Source organism: Callithrix jacchus, chromosome 17 (genome assembly GCF_049354715.1).
Source record: "Callithrix jacchus isolate 240 chromosome 17, calJac240_pri, whole genome shotgun sequence".
Taxonomy (NCBI): domain Eukaryota; kingdom Metazoa; phylum Chordata; class Mammalia; order Primates; family Cebidae; genus Callithrix; species Callithrix jacchus.
In genome coordinates this window covers 76,951,489-76,965,949 of record NC_133518.1, presented here as the reverse complement: position 1 = coordinate 76,965,949, position 14,461 = coordinate 76,951,489, and the positions used below count along the sequence as shown (strand labels likewise).

At 54.5% G+C, this 14,461-nt stretch overlaps 3 protein-coding genes across 37 annotated transcripts in view; 1 reads left to right on the top strand and 2 right to left on the bottom strand.

Moving 5' to 3' along the window:
- Positions 1-1,142, bottom strand: part of TTC21A (tetratricopeptide repeat domain 21A) — a 29,391-nt gene extending 28,249 nt beyond the window's left edge. Inside the window, 2 exon segments of the mRNA XM_035277978.3 lie at positions 819-966; positions 1,027-1,142. Coding sequence (XP_035133869.3) covers positions 819-966; positions 1,027-1,142 — 264 coding nt within the window.
- On the top strand, positions 1,053-12,255 carry GORASP1 (golgi reassembly stacking protein 1). 28 transcript variants are annotated; one of them, XM_035278121.3, is made up of 10 exons: positions 1,053-1,203; positions 4,902-4,959; positions 5,071-5,151; positions 5,747-5,950; positions 7,566-7,652; positions 7,790-7,920; positions 8,162-8,375; positions 9,200-9,350; positions 9,809-9,961; positions 10,213-12,255. In XM_035278121.3, exons 4-10 carry the CDS (start codon positions 5,822-5,824, stop codon positions 10,479-10,481), a joined length of 1,134 nt encoding a protein of 377 aa, XP_035134012.1. In that variant the 5' UTR covers positions 1,053-1,203; positions 4,902-4,959; positions 5,071-5,151; positions 5,747-5,821; the 3' UTR covers positions 10,482-12,255. The 28 variants fall into 28 exon arrangements, with proteins under 28 accessions (XP_035134012.1, XP_035134015.1, XP_078210811.1 ...); XM_035278124.3 differs by having other exon boundaries at positions 9,788-9,961; XM_078354685.1 differs by having other exon boundaries at positions 5,677-5,950.
- Positions 12,256-14,461, bottom strand: part of WDR48 (WD repeat domain 48) — a 43,656-nt gene continuing 41,450 nt past the window's right edge. For all 8 annotated transcript variants that reach the window (XM_035278100.3, XM_078354667.1, XM_035278099.3 and 5 more), the window contains one exon: positions 12,256-14,270. In XM_035278100.3, the coding sequence (XP_035133991.1) occupies positions 14,175-14,270 (96 nt within the window). In that variant the 3' untranslated portion in view covers positions 12,256-14,174. The remainder of the gene's footprint in view (positions 14,271-14,461) is intronic.

The following is a 14,461-nucleotide window of genomic DNA, read 5'->3' as shown; positions in this document are numbered from 1 at the left end:
CCCTCTCAGTGTCTTTCATAGCTAAGGAAGTTTAGGCCCATGGAAATTACAGCTTGACAATGGGGCTGAGATTTTAAACCTAAGTTTCACTTCCCCTAAGGTTTGTGGGTGCTAGGTTGGGAACAGATGTGGTTGGACTGTAAACAGCCTCCTGGGCCATATGAAAGAGCCCAGACACCATCCTAAGGATAACAGAAAGCAGAATGGTTTTAAGGTGAGGGGTGTTTTCCGATGTACATTTTTGCCATAACCATTCTGGCTGCTTCTGCACGTGGGGGTGTGTGCCCTGGTAGCAGTAGGGACTACAGCTGCTCAAGAGAGCCAGAGCAGAGAAATCAGATGGGAGGGAGACTGCTGCAGGCGCTCAGGCGGAGAGATGGTGCTGGTCCTGGGCAAGAAGATAAAAAGATGAAAAGAAAACCCAGGAGACATCGAGGAGCTGGCATTTCTTGTAGACAGGATTAGAGGATGGGTGTAGGGAAGACGTATGAGTTAAGGCTAGGAGATTAAGTGGTGATGCGATCAACTGGCGTGGGAGGCACAGGTAGAGGGAGCTGGGTTGAAGAAGGGATCATGACAAGAAGGGGTAATGAGGGATATTCGATGCGCTGGTATGGCGCAGCTCAAGAACCAGGGATGCTAATTTGGGGCTCACTGGAGAAGACTCGATTGCCAGGGAGATTGAGGGAAGAAAGGGCAGGACCGCCAGACGTAGCTGAGGACAGCGAAGGGTGGCAGGAGAGTAGCCGGGCACGAGGTCGCCGGGTCAGGGGCGGGGAGCTACGAGGGAGAGGTCGGACAGCGCCAGGGCCACGCACCATAAGGGAGGAGTCATTGCTGCTCACCTCCGGCCGCTCGCAGCTCCGAGTCCGAGTCTGGGGGGCGGTGTGGGCCGGGATTCCCGCTGCAGGATCGTGGGCACTCCGTCGCGGCGGGCCGTTGCAGTTACAGTTCTTGGAAACGGAGCTGCTGGCGGGTTGCTAGGAGCGTCAGTGTTTGGAGTGGGCGGAGCAAAGCGCCACGCACGTCGCCAGGCGCAGGAATCGAGCGCCGAGAGAGCGAGTCCGTGCCGGCGGCGCCGGGTCTGCCTGACGGCGCCGCGCAGCCAGACTGGACCGGGTGCCGAGCGGAGCCGCCGCCATGGGTCTGGGCGTCAGCGCCCAACAGCCCGCGGGCGGCGCCGAGGGCTTCCACCTGCACGGGGTGAGTCGCCGCCGCGGCGCCGGTGACCTTGGCGGGGCGCACGCACCCCCGCGCCCTGGCGTCAGCTCGCCGGCTGGCTGGCTACTGCGGCGGGGTCCCGGCTCCAGGTTTTGCGCCTGGGTGGCGGGCGGTGCCCCTGGCCCGGTGGGAGCCGCCTGGGAGAGGCGGCCTCGCGGGACTCCCGCACCCCCGCCAGTCAGCGGCCGCGGTCGAGTCCCGCGCGCGCCCCAAGAGCCGGCAGTGCCGGAAGCGGAGCGTTTCCCGGTCCGGCCGCCGGGTTGGCGCTCCTCCCGGGTGAACAGTGTTGGTGGTGCCACCAGTCGGGACGAACCCGTGCACTTAGCACACATTTACGCTCGCCTGCCGCCCTCCGCACTCCGCGCTCCGTGCTGGGCCTGGGAAGAGTCAGCCACGCCGAGGACAGTCGCGGGGCCGGGGTAACCGAGTGGATGCCGCTGCGGGGGACCCCGTCGCCGCGCAACTCGCCTGTCGTAGGGTCGTGAGGGCTTTGGGGGTAGAGGGCCGGCGAGAACCAGCCACGGGACGGGGGGAGCGGAAGGGCCAGGAGAGTGCTGCAGAAGTCTCAGGAGAGCGTTTGCAGCTGGGGAGGGTCCCGGCCTTTAGATGGCGCTGCCAGGAGGTGTGGAGAGAGTGGGGTGTCTGGAGTCTGGCAGTGAAGGTGAGGAGAGGGACCCGCAGCCGGATGAAGATTTGTGCCTGCGGAGAGGGAAGGGCTATAATGCAGGTGAGAGGGCCTGGGGATGGGGGGGGGGGTCTCTGACCCCGGAGCGCTGCGGGGAAGAGGCGTCCCTGCACCCACCCCTCACTTTCCCTAGTGAAAAGCAGCTGGATGCAGAGATGAGTGGAGACAGGCAAGTTTGTCGGGTTGTGTGTTTTGAAGGTGGGGTCTGTTGCCAGTTAACCACTTGAGAGGGCTAAAGGAGTTTCTTAACACGAAAACCAGGCTGGCTTGGAGAACCCAGAGTTGACGGGATTTGTGCTTGGTAATAATGGGCTTTCTTATGGTGAGGCACCTAACAGCAGGTGTGGACAGCGCAATGCATCCAGCCAGGAGCGTCTTCCATCACGTTTGATTAAAGGCAAAGGAACTCGGGATATGGGCAAGAGGAGGGGTGGGGCGATGATGGGAGCGAAGACAGGAGGGACCTGCCTGATGGAGAGGGGCAAATTGGAGAGGGACCAGGGATCAGAGGTTGTCAGTCACAAAAACATAGTTTTGAGCTCCCACTCTGTGGCAGGCAGAATTCTAAGGCTCCAGAGAAGAAGCAGTGAACACAACAAACATGGTCCCTCTTCTCCTGGAGCTGACATTTGGATGCTGGTTGGGAAAGAGAGAGCTGAAGAAATACATGGTAGGTGGTAATTGCTAGTGAGAAAAAGAAAGCAGGTTAAGGGATACAGAACGGTGAGTGGGTGCTGTTTTTGACAGAGTGGTCAAGAAGGGCCTCTTCTCAAGTCACATTACAACACATGCTTCTGAAGGAAGTAAAGAGTGGACATTACAGATATTTAGGGGATAGTAGTATTCCAGGCAGAAGGACCAGCTTGTGCAGAGGCCCCATGGTGGGTTGTGCTTGTGTGTTTGAGGAAATGCCAGGTGAGGCTGGTGTGCTTGGGTGGTGTGGCCGGTGTGAGGAGGAGACCAGAGCAGACCCTGTAGGACCTTGCCTGTTGTCCTGAAGATTTAAAGTTTTATTCTGAGATGTAGAGCCATCAGGAGGTTTTAAATGGAGGAGTGACATGATCTACTTAAATTTAACAACATTGAAGAACAGCTGTGCTGCATTCTAGGAATATTGGCACCTCGATGTGTGCCCAACACTTTGGAGAAGTCGCTGCCCTCAACGAGCTTAGAGTAGTGGCAGATTCACCAGGAAACAGCCATTAGGAGAAGGCAGTGGTTAGGGGGAGGGCTCTGGGTTGGATTTCCTGGGGTCAAATTACTGAATTACTGAGTACTTGTTCTCATCTGTCATTTGAGGTTATTAAAAAGGGTAAATGATACATAAAGCAGGTGAGGTGGTGTCATCCCTTGGCACTCAATCAACCAGCCCTTAGTAAGTGTAAGCTGTGATCCCTGTGAGTTCCATTAGGTTACCTGATTGGGGAAGACAGGGTGGGAGCATTAGGAAAAGCAGTGCCTCTAGGGCTGTGGGCAGGCTGTGATGGAGGCCCTTAGAGAGCTGGATGGCAGGCAGTGCTTTCTGCAGGGGGACAGGACAGTGGGCAGCAGCATAGATTTCAGCTGCAGAGCCATAAAGAGTGGTGACGGGGCCCAGGTCAAAGAAGTGGAGTGTAGCCAAGCACAGGACAAAGCCACAGGAGAGGGTGGGTGGTGGCATGAGCCTCTGGACCTCATTAATGATGGAGAGCAGCTGACATGCAGTATTTGGGAGTAGAGAGGGGAGTAGGCAGGCACCTGATGTGGAGTGGTTTGGAAGTGGACCTGATCAGGGAGCAGCATTGATCCCAAGCTTTTCCTGAATAACTGTCCTGTGGTTTTTGAAAGATCCCCCCTTACCCACCCCAAGGGTTAGAGGGCAGGGCTCAGAGCTCCCCTGCAGAGGGACCTGGGAGCAGCCTGCCCACAGGGCCAAGCGAACTAGGGCCAGAGCTGATTTCTGGGCCACACTCATTCCCTTGAGAAGCCATGGCAGCTTCTGGAGGTGACAAGGAGGGGCTCAGTTGGTGATGTTGCCAGAAGGGAACCCTAATTTCAGGGGCAAACCGACCTTGATCTCAGCAGTTTGTTCTCAGCTTAGTCTCTGAGCTCTCCTTTAGCTTGGAGAATCCAAAACTGGAGGGGGCCGGTGTGTAGCAGGAGCCACGGGGCTTCCCATGAGGAGGCAGCAGGAGCCTGGTCCCTGTGCCTTCTGGGCTGGGTCTGGCTGCTGTCTACACTAGCAGGTCATCAGGTGCCCACAGCCAAAGACCTGAGGGTTTGGGCCCATCTTTGGGTTTAGGACGGTGGGACAAAGCCTGCATTGTTTAAGCCAGGCTCTGTAAATGGGGCTTTGGGGATGGATTTCTGCCACAGCCTGCAAGGCTTGGTGGTTGTGCTTTTGGAGACAGCAGTGAGCTGGGGAGTTCACAGAGGGCCAGGGAGCACCCTGGTACTGGGAATGCTTCCTGGAGGAGGTGTCCTGCACAGGCATGGAGGCTACACTATGAGGCTGGTAGGGTAGCTGAGCCACTGGGAGGCTCCTCAGTCTGGAGCCAGGCAGTGGGGATTGGCACTGCCCACTGGACTCCCTGGCTCAGGCCCAGTCCTACCCCTGGGGTCTGCTCCTCTACCAGTGGCTTTTATCGCCTGCTGGACTGAGCCCATGTCTGCCACCCCAGAGGCTGGGGCGCCCTGGGACCTGGCTGCAAGCTGCCTTTCCCACTCCTCTTTCTGGGCCAGCCCTGGATGTAACCCTCCCGAGGCCTGCCCACTTCCACTGCATGTAAAGGCCCTCCCTTCTTCTCTAGTCTAAACCTTTCTGGTAAACCCTTTTGGCTTTCCAGCCAACCCTAGCCCAGCCCTTGGGAGCAGCATTCCCAAAGGCCTCAGCCATCCTGTCTCCATACTGCCCCCTTGGAGCCCCTAAGGATGTACTGGGCTATGAGCCACTTCTGGAAGCATCTGTGGATCATCAGGAAGGAGCCATTTTCCTAAGAGGAAAATTTATGCCTAGGAAGATAGCAAGAGGGCATGGAGTGAACCTTGAGAATGCCCAGAACAGTTCATGCCAGGCATGTGTTCTGGCTTGGGACCCTGGGGGTGCTGATGGTTCCTGAAATGGGGGTGAGGGCTACTTGGAGAGTCCCAGGCTGGCGCAGTGACTGGCCTTTGCTGTGGGGCAGGTGCAGGAGAATTCCCCGGCCCAGCAGGCGGGCCTGGAACCGTACTTTGACTTCATCACCACCATTGGGCACTCCAGGCTGGTGAGGTTCCCCAACCTGCCTCTGCTTTGCTTGCTTGTGTGTGGTTGTGTCTCCTTGTGTCCGCCTGTCCCGCAGGGGGCCCCAGTCTACCCTTCCCTCCCTTTGTTTCTAAAGGCAGTCCCAGCCCTGTCTCCCCTTCTTGCAGGGTTGTACTCAGAGCCTGACTGGGGCCCTGCTCAGTGCTCAGCTTCTGAGCTCTCTAGGGTGGTCAGAGGACAGATGGCCTCTTGGAGGTGGCCACAAGGCCCAGGGGGCCTGCCTCTTTGGGCGTGAGGGTTATGAGGGCCCTAGTCAAGGGGCAGCTCAAAGTGGGGCGATGCTGTGGACCACGGAGGCCTTTTGCTTGCTTGTTTTTTTCTGGCAGGCTGAGGGAGGAAGGTTTGGCAGTGCTTGGGGGAGGCGGGGGTCCCAGTGGCTGCAAGCTCAACCCTGGTCTGTGAACCTGGCCCATCCACTACCTTGGCCCATCCCCCCACAGTGACCCTGCTGGGGCTGCTGCCCACTGAGGCCCTTGCCCCATCTCAGGCCCAGACTTGTCTAAGGGTCCTAGCCTGGGCATGGGGTGGCCTTGGAGTCAGCCCCACTGCCCTCACAGAACAAGGAGAATGACACGCTGAAGGCACTACTGAAAGCCAATGTGGAGAAGCCTGTGAAGTTAGAGGTGTACAATATGAAGACCATGAAGGTGCGCGAGGTGGAGGTGGTGCCCAGCAACATGTGGGGTGGCCAGGGCCTCCTGGGAGCCAGCGTGCGCTTCTGCAGCTTCCGCAGGGCCAGCGAGCAAGTCTGGCATGTGCTGGTGAGTGTGGGGTCTGGCAGGGCAGGACGTGTCGGAGGGATGAGTTTACTGGGGCAAGTGTGAGGGTGGGACATGCAGGAGGGGCAGCAGCCCTGGAACAGTGGCCAGGGAAGACTCTGAGGGCAGGATGTGGTCTCATCCCAGGGTCTCAGCGAGGGCCGCTCATGACTACCGCAGCAGGGTACCTTGCTTCCTGTTGGCTATGACTTTGGGCCCTTTCTTTCTTACCTTCTGTACCTAGTTTACTTCATTTGAAAGGTAGAAATACCTTCTGCTAGAAAGGTGGTTGTACTGCTGGAATGCTGCTGATTTTACTATTCCGTCTCCCTCCGTGTGTGTGTGTGTGTGTGTGCGCGTGTGCGTGCGTGTGTGTGCGTGCGTGTGCGCGTGTGCGTGCGTGTGTGTGCGTGCGTGTGTGTGCGCGCGCGTGTGTGTGCGTGTGCGTGCGTGTGCGTGTGTGTGTGTGGACACAGTCACGTGTTGCATAACGTTTCAGTCAGCCGTGGACTGCACATATAATAGCGGTCCCATAAGATTATAATAGCAGATTTTTACTGTACGTGATCTATGCCTGAGTGTTTAGACACACAGATTCTTAGCGCTGTGTTACAGTAGCATGCTGTGCAGTGTGCAGCCTAGGAGCAGCAGGCCACAGCATATAGCCTGGGTGTGTGGTAGGCTCTGTGTAGGTTCATGTGAAGTACACTTATGATGCTTGCACAACAATGAAAGCACCCAAGACATTTCTCAGAATGTGTCCCTGTCATTAAGCAACATGACTACATACACACAGGTTTTTCTGGTATATATTAATCGACATCTTAATGCACCTCAGTGACCAGGCTGTCGTAGATCTTAGTCCGTTCACAGACACGCACACCAGCACCTGTGCTCATTGATGGTATGCAAGTTCTCGAAGGCTCAGTCCTGTGGCCTGCTGGAAGGAGGGTGCTCTGAACTAGAAGTTGGCTGGATTGTTTTCTGGCCACTTACTTTTCTCACTGACTTCTTGGGAGAGCCTGGCCAAGCTTCCAGCCTTTGCAGCCTGCCTTAATCTGCCCATGAGGGAAACGGGACTAGTGATGCAAATTGGTTTGCATTTCCCTGGGAGATTGGAGTGGTGGAACTTTCCAAGGGAGAAAGGAACGCTTATTTGTACCCAGTTTTGCCCACTGCCCTCACCTCCAACCCCTAGGAGTCTAGCCACATGCCTGCAGCAGAAGCAGCAACGTAGTGGGTACCTCCTGTGGCAGGGTGTGCTCTGCTTCTTTTCATGTATTTCTCTACTTTTCTCAGCAACCCTGTGGGTAGGTTCTCTCTATCTTTAATTGTGGGGAAACTGAGGCTGAGAGGTTCAATAATGTGTTGACATTGATAGCTGGCATCTGGAGCCAGGAGTTGAGCCCTATCGTGGTACTGCCCTCTGCTGAGCAGGCTGTAAACCTGGGGGAGGTAGGGGAATGGAGGGTGAAGTGAGGGAGGCTGGGCTTGAAGCCCTGCTTAGGGACAGGACAAGTGTCCCACTCACTACCTGAAGAGGCAGTTCCCCCTGCCCTTTCTATCCCACAACCACAGCTCCAGTAGCAAGGCCAACAGTTTACAATTCTTTCCTCAGGATGTGGAACCATCTTCACCTGCTGCTCTTGCTGGCCTGCGCCCCTACACAGACTATGTGGTTGGCTCAGACCAGATCCTCCAGGAGGTGAGGAACCCACGGCTTGCCCCTCCCCAGACCCTCTGGATATGGTGTGGAGAGATGGGTGCTGTCCATGAGAAGTGTCTGGTTTTGCTGAGCTTCAGTCCCGGAAGCAGGCCTCAGGTGCTATGCATTTCTCACAGTCTGAGGACTTCTTTACGCTCATCGAGTCTCATGAGGGGAAGCCCTTGAAGCTGATGGTGTATAATTCCGAGTCTGACTCGTGCCGGGAGGTGACTGTAACTCCCAACGCAGCCTGGGGTGGAGAGGGCAGGTACTTCATGGGGTTGGAGGGCTGCAGGGCCAGCGGGGTGGGGCCTGACCATTAGGCATGGACCTCAGTGTTCTGTGGTGGAGATGGAGGAGGGTTGGGCCCTGGGCCAGGAATCCTGAGGCTGACCAGTGTTTCAGAAGTTCCCTTTTTAGCCCCTCATTGCCGGTGGTAGGTGGGGGTAGCAAAGGTAGGGAGGGCTGTGGGACAAGCCCCTGGATTGAATGTTTCTGGCCTTCGGCAGTCTGGGATGTGGCATTGGCTACGGCTATCTACACCGGATCCCAACTCAGCCCCCCAGCTACCACAAGAAACCACCTGGTGCCCCACCACCTTCTGCTCCATCACCTGGTACCCCACCAACTGATGCCTCACTGCATGGTGCCCCACCACCTGGACCCGCCCCGGAGGACCCTCCTCCCGTGGAGACAGGTTCCAGGCAGAGTGACTACATGGAGGTAAGTAGGGAGTGTCTGCCAGCAGGGAAGAGAGAGGACTCTAGAGACTGCTCTTGGGGAGTCATCGGCAACCCTCACCAGGGGCCTGTCTGTGGGGCCTTTGTGATGTGAGGGGTCCATCTACTTCTGAAACCCAGTGGGAGCAGGCAAGCCATGCCTGGAGCAGTGAAACTCACTTTTGGCTCTCTTGCCCCTTGGGTCTAGAGGTGAGGGTGGAGGTGCAGCACCAGTTGTCATCTTCATTTCACAAGTGGGAAACTGAGGCTCGGAGATGGGTGCTTGCTGTGCCTGTGAGTTGTGGCAAAGCTGGGCAAAGGGCTGGGCCTCCAGAGCCACAGCTGGGATGGTGGTCTGGCCAAGTCTGCAGGGAAGCGCTGGCCCGGCCTTCATGGCTGATGAGTGGGTCCTCTGAGAGCACCTTTGGGCACTGGGCTGGTGCCTGGGGTCTGTGCCAGGGAATATTCAGGGATGTTCTCCAAGTATGTCTGAATTTGAGGAAGGCCCTCTCTTCTTGTGAGTTATTGATGGGGCCCAGGCAGCAGAGGGAATGCGTCAGGGGCAGGTGGGCACCTGGGGTTCCTCGTCCGGGTGGAAAAAGTGCTCCCTCTCAATGCTAAGACTGCGGGGGACGCCAGGCCAGGCCCCTCTGGCCTGACTTCCTGTCACCTATAGAATAAGGAGTGGCTTACTAAGGCCACTTCCTTCTTTCAGGCAGAGCAGTGCTCCTGGGACAAGGGTGGGCTGGTGGTTAAGTTGGACTGCAAAATTCTTCACCTTGAGGCACTGTCCTGATTGTCCCCTACCCATTTCCTCTTCTTCTCTAGGCCCTGCTGCAGGCACCTGGCTCCTCCATGGAGGAACCCCCTTCTGGGCCTGAGAGTCCCAGCCACACTGCTCCAGATTCTGGTGGACTTCCCCGTTCTATGGAGACTCCTCTTCAGCCCCCACCTCCAGTGCAGCGAGTCATGGACCCAGGTACTGGGCAGGCCCTGGAGAGGAGTGAGCCCCAGGTTTGGGGCTGGACTTTGGCAGCCATGTAAAAACTTTCCCCAGGCCCTGCTGACTCCTCATACCTCATGTACACCACCATATGAATAGCTGCCTATCATCCAGTCTAGTGTACAGATGGGGAGTCTGTAGTCCAGAGAAGAGAGGTGGCCGCCTTCAGGTCACACAGCAAATTGGAGACAGAGCAGGGTCTAGGCCCACTGCCACTGTGCTATTCCTATGATGCCCAACTCCAGGCCCCTTTTTCTTCAGAAATAGGCAGTGTGAGAAGCTCTTTAAGGCTGGGTGAGGGGTATCACCAGGGACTGGGGAGATGACAGTCTCACAGGCTGGACCAGATGCCCTAGCCCTAGGCAAGGTGAGTCAGGGTGCTTTCTAGTAGTCGGGGTTTTATGCTGGCAAAGAACTGTACCCCCCTCGCCTAGGCTTCCTGGACGTGTCGGGAATTTCCCTCTTGGACAGCAGCAATGCCAGTGTGTGGCCCAGCCTGCCTTCTTCCACAGAACTGATTTCCACAGCTGTCTCAACCTCAGGGCTCGAGGACATCTGCTCCAGCAGCAGTTCTCATGAGCGGGGTGGTGAGTGGCCATCCCTTTCTGAAGTCCTCTGGGAAGGACCCTGGGTTGTTGGGAAGGATGCCCTGAATTCCTCAGCTGGTCAGAAGCGGGCCATCGGGTTGATACAGCCACACCAAGGTATTTGTACACTCCGTCTCCAATCCCCCATCAAACTGGGAGTGGCAGTGGGGGGCTGTCAGTGGGGTTACTGGCCCTAGTACCAGGGCCCTAGGTTCTTGCAGTCCTCCTCAGCCTGATCTTCTGTGTTGCAGGTGAGGCTACATGGTCTGGATCGGAGTTTGAGGTCTCCTTCCTGGACAGCCCAGCTCCCCAAGCCCAGGCGGACCACCTGCCTCAGCTGACTCTTCCCGACAGTCTCACCTCTGCAGCCTCACCAGAAGATGGGCTGTCCGCCGAGCTGCTTGAAGCTCAGGCTGAGGAGGAACCAGCAAGCACAGAGAGCCCAGATTTGGGGATGGAGGATGAGGGGCTGGCCAGCCAGGCCCAGATCTCTACCGCAGAGAAACACCCTGAGCTGTGACAAGGCCCTGATGACGTATCATGAGGCCAGATGTGGGCAGGCAGCCCAGGCTGCACGAGGCAGTCAGCCCCATGCCGACCCTAGCCCTGTGTGTTCAGCTTTCTGGGCTACAGCTCCAGGTGATGTGCAGGGACTTCCACTGGCAGGGGCTTCTGTGTCCTCACACTCTACTTATAGTGTCCAGGAGGTGACCTCCAGCATTTACCCTGCCTGACAGTCCTGGCTTTGGGGGTTTCAAACAAGTCTTTTTGGGGTAGTTGAGGGCTGGGAGCAGCACCTCAAATTGTTTTATAGGAGCTGCAGTAGGAGAGGAAGGATTCTTTGCTGTTTGGGTGGGGCATGAGGCCTCACTGGATGGTGAGAGGGGGCCATGGGCCTTGTGGGAGGACATCTTTTGGCTGTGTACCCACAGGGCTTGGTCCTGCTCTGTTCACTGGGGCTGCCTAGGAGGCAGCAGGGTCTGGTCATAATCAATGTGAAGATGAGGAAGGGACTGCTGTCCAGTGTCGGCCTGGTCACTTTGATTCTTCCTGCACAGCTCAGCCCACCCCATCTGTACTGGAAGGGACCCTGGAGCCCTGGGACCACCCCCTTTCAAGTTCCAATCACTGAGTCCTCTGTCAGGTGTCCTTGTCCCTAGGCTACACTGCCACAGTTGGCTCAGGCTGGCCACCATGCTAATCACAGTAGGGAGAGAGGTAGTATACTAGCCCCCATCTCCTGGAGGGAGGTAGGTTGGAAATTCTAGGCCCTTCAGCAGATACCCATTTGTGCCCAGACTGCAGTATTTCTTCTTCCTCAGGGACTGCATGCCACAGAACTGTATCCCCAGTGGCAACTTCTGTTAGCTCCGGAACTTCAACAGTGATCTTTTCTAAACACACAAGGCACCTACCCAGCCCCAACCGTGAATAAAAGTTGCAAGTTTAAGTTCACCACCCTAAGCAGTTTCTCAAAGCCAGTCCACCTGTGAGGTCTATTCACACACAGTCCCCAACCCCAAGGGGGAATTAGGGGCACAGGTAAGAGTAGGTAAAGACCCTTCTGTTCTTTCCTATTGTAGGGGAGGAAGCTGTTCTCCCCACCCCAGGTGCCCTTGGAGGTTATGGCTAGGTTGGGCCCTGTACTCCATCCGGGGACAGCCCCTCATCACCTGAAGTCCTCTGCTGTGTTGACTGGACCCTCACTTCCCACACTGATCCTATGAAAGCTGCCTCTGGCCTTGTCTTCTAGCCTGGGCCTAGTTGAAAGTCTCACCTTTACAGGATTATCTGTAATGCTGGTGTTTGTGCAGGGGACTCGCAAGCTCTTGTTAGGTGTGCAGGACAAGGACTGTCTGCTCTGGGGGACACAGACCAACTATATGGACGGAGGGCCCCAAATCAGCAAACACTAAGTTTGAAGCAAACCCTTCATTTAAAGCAAACCCTTGTCAAGCCTACCAGAGCAGTGGGAACGTGTTCAGAGTAAGGCATTGTGTCCTGGATCGTCTGTGAAAGTTCGCAGGAATGCAGGAAGTAAAACAGCATCGCCACAGGACTGTTCTGGGGCCAGCTTCCCTTAACGCTGTAGCCCGGCAGTCTGACCCAAAGTTGCCCTCACCCGAAGGTTCTGGCTCTTCCTCACTCTTACTTCCCCTTCCCCCATAAGCTGGAGGATAAAATGGGTATCAATGCTAATTATTTCCAGGAAGAACATGAAACCAGAGGTTTCTTTTTCTGTAATCTATTAAAGAAAATGACAAATGAAAATAAATGTGTACTACACTTTGAAATATTTTAACTAAAGCCTTTATTCTATACAACTGTGAAATACATATTTTTACCCTTTTGGCATTGCAGACTGTCAGATTTTCTGGAAACTGTATTACGGTTTGACTGGAGGGGAAAAAATACCATCATGCTGGGGGTCGGATCTATGACAAGAGGGGATGCAGCCACCCAAGGCTTAGCACACAGGGCAAAATGACCCAGCAAAACCCATCTCTTTGCTCAAAGGCCCCTCGTGCAAACGCAACTGAGGGCTGGTAAATAAGTTTTTTTTGTTGTTTTGCCATTAATTCACAACTATTGCTAAAAAATGTGCACCAAAAGCGCACCGTTGTATACAACAGATAGAAAGGACTTTTTAAAAAAAGAAGCTGGTTGCTCTCTGAGGAAGGGAGAAAGACCATTTCAGCTTACTGGAAGTGTGGCCACGTCTTTGCTCACTTCTTCAAAGTGCAGGCGGCAATGGCCTGTCCAGTTTCCAAAGGAAGCTGACTAGCAGTGAGGGAACCCTGTCTCTGCAGTTGTGCGATCACAATATCTTAAATAGTAAGGTATGGACCTAGGCCCATCAGCTGCCCCCAGCTAAACCTGTGAAGATGTAGAAAAGAAAAAACCTTCCCTACCTCCCTCCCCAGTCCCTGCTATCGTGGAGACAGGCCACACACGAGCTAGGGAGGCAACTGGACTGGAATAAACTGCCCTCTGAAGGCACTTGTGCTTCTGGCTTCGTACATGAGGCTTGTCTTACAGTTTTACGGGGGTGGACCATAGATCTACTCTGAGTACAAATGGCCTTGGGGAGAATCCAAAGTATTTTTTGCCAAAAGTTGAAGTGTTTATCCCCAATAAGTTACATTCTATACAAGATCCAAATGATTCTATGAAAACGTTAGATTGTTAGAACAGTGAAAAAAAGATCTGGATACAGGCACAACAAAAACCTGCATACAAAACTTTGGAAAAACAACTATGTATACTTCCAGGACATGAGCATCAAATTAACTCACTATGATCTCCCTTTACTCTGATACCATAACTTTTAGGTAACATGTGAATGAAACTGAAATTTCATCATGGTCTTAAGTTTTGATGGTGTCATGCGTCTCATCCAGAGCAAGAACCTGTGGTCTCAGCTCACCTTGTGGAAATAAAACTGGACACAGTGGAGGAAGGAGTGAAATGGCTGTACCTCCCTGGGATTGCCACCAAGCCAGGACATTACGGGAGGGTGCAGCATCGCTAGGCACAGGCTGCGCAAACACTGGCCCAGCAGGCCAAGTGCTGTGATCCAGCACCTGGAATTTCAACAGGTCTTCCTACAAGAACACATCTGAGAGGCAATATTAAAAACAAGCCCAACATTAATCTTTTATTATGAAATGGGCTGGTTCTCAAATTGTGCAACAGCAAATTCCCATTAAAAATAACTGTCTTAAGTGGTGAAAACAATTTTTTTATATGACAAACTTGGAAAAAGCCTTCTTATCTATTGCATGAATGGAATGTACTCTTTTAGAAAAGCTACAGAGTGTGTGGGTTTGAAGTTGAAACAGAGACAGATGTGGCCTGACCAACGTGTCTCTAACAAGTGCTAACGGACAGATAAGGTCCTTTGAAACAAAAGGAGGAAGGAAAGTCTGCACTGGCCTGTTGTCAGTCTTCTGTACATCTCGAAAGGCAGAGTCTGCTTGGGGCTCTTCTGCTTTTGCACTCTGCTTCCCTGGGGGATAGCTTAATCTACACATGGAGACTGGTTTCTATATTACATCTCGATTAGTCACTTCAATTGAAAGATAATCTCAGTCCACACCAAATCGGCCGTTAGAAGTCTTGCTCCCATTGGGGCTCAGTGGGCTTCCTAGGACTACTCTTGGGGCCATAGAGGAAGGTCGTAAATGAATACCCAGGAGCATTAGCCCACCCTTCACGTGGACTTCTGACGGTAATGGAGGGTGAGGTCTCCACCGCTCTTCCATATGAAGTGTTTCACTGTTCGAAGGTCCATATTTGGATCCAAAACCTGGATAGCCAAAATTAAATTAAAAAATTTCAAAGTCTCTGATATCTAAAACCTTTCTCATTAACTCAGGGACTCTCATCAGGTGATCCAGCTTGCTCACTCCTCCCCTATGCCTGGTGTCACGGCTTCCATGCAGGCAGGAACGAAATTGAGCTTAGTGAGAAGTGCATCTTTTGTGACTATGCCAGAAA

Bases quoted from the DNA above. Each gene is read 5' to 3' on its own strand.
- GORASP1 (XM_035278107.3), top strand. From the start codon at position 1,141: ATGGGTCTGGGCGTCAGCGCCCAACAGCCCGCGGGCGGCGCCGAGGGC. The intron at 7,653-7,789 runs GTGAGGAACCCA...CATTTCTCACAG, and splicing joins CAGACCAGATCCTCCAGGAG to TCTGAGGACTTCTTTACGCT. The intron at 8,376-9,199 runs GTAAGTAGGGAG...CTTCTTCTCTAG, and splicing joins GGCAGAGTGACTACATGGAG to GCCCTGCTGCAGGCACCTGG.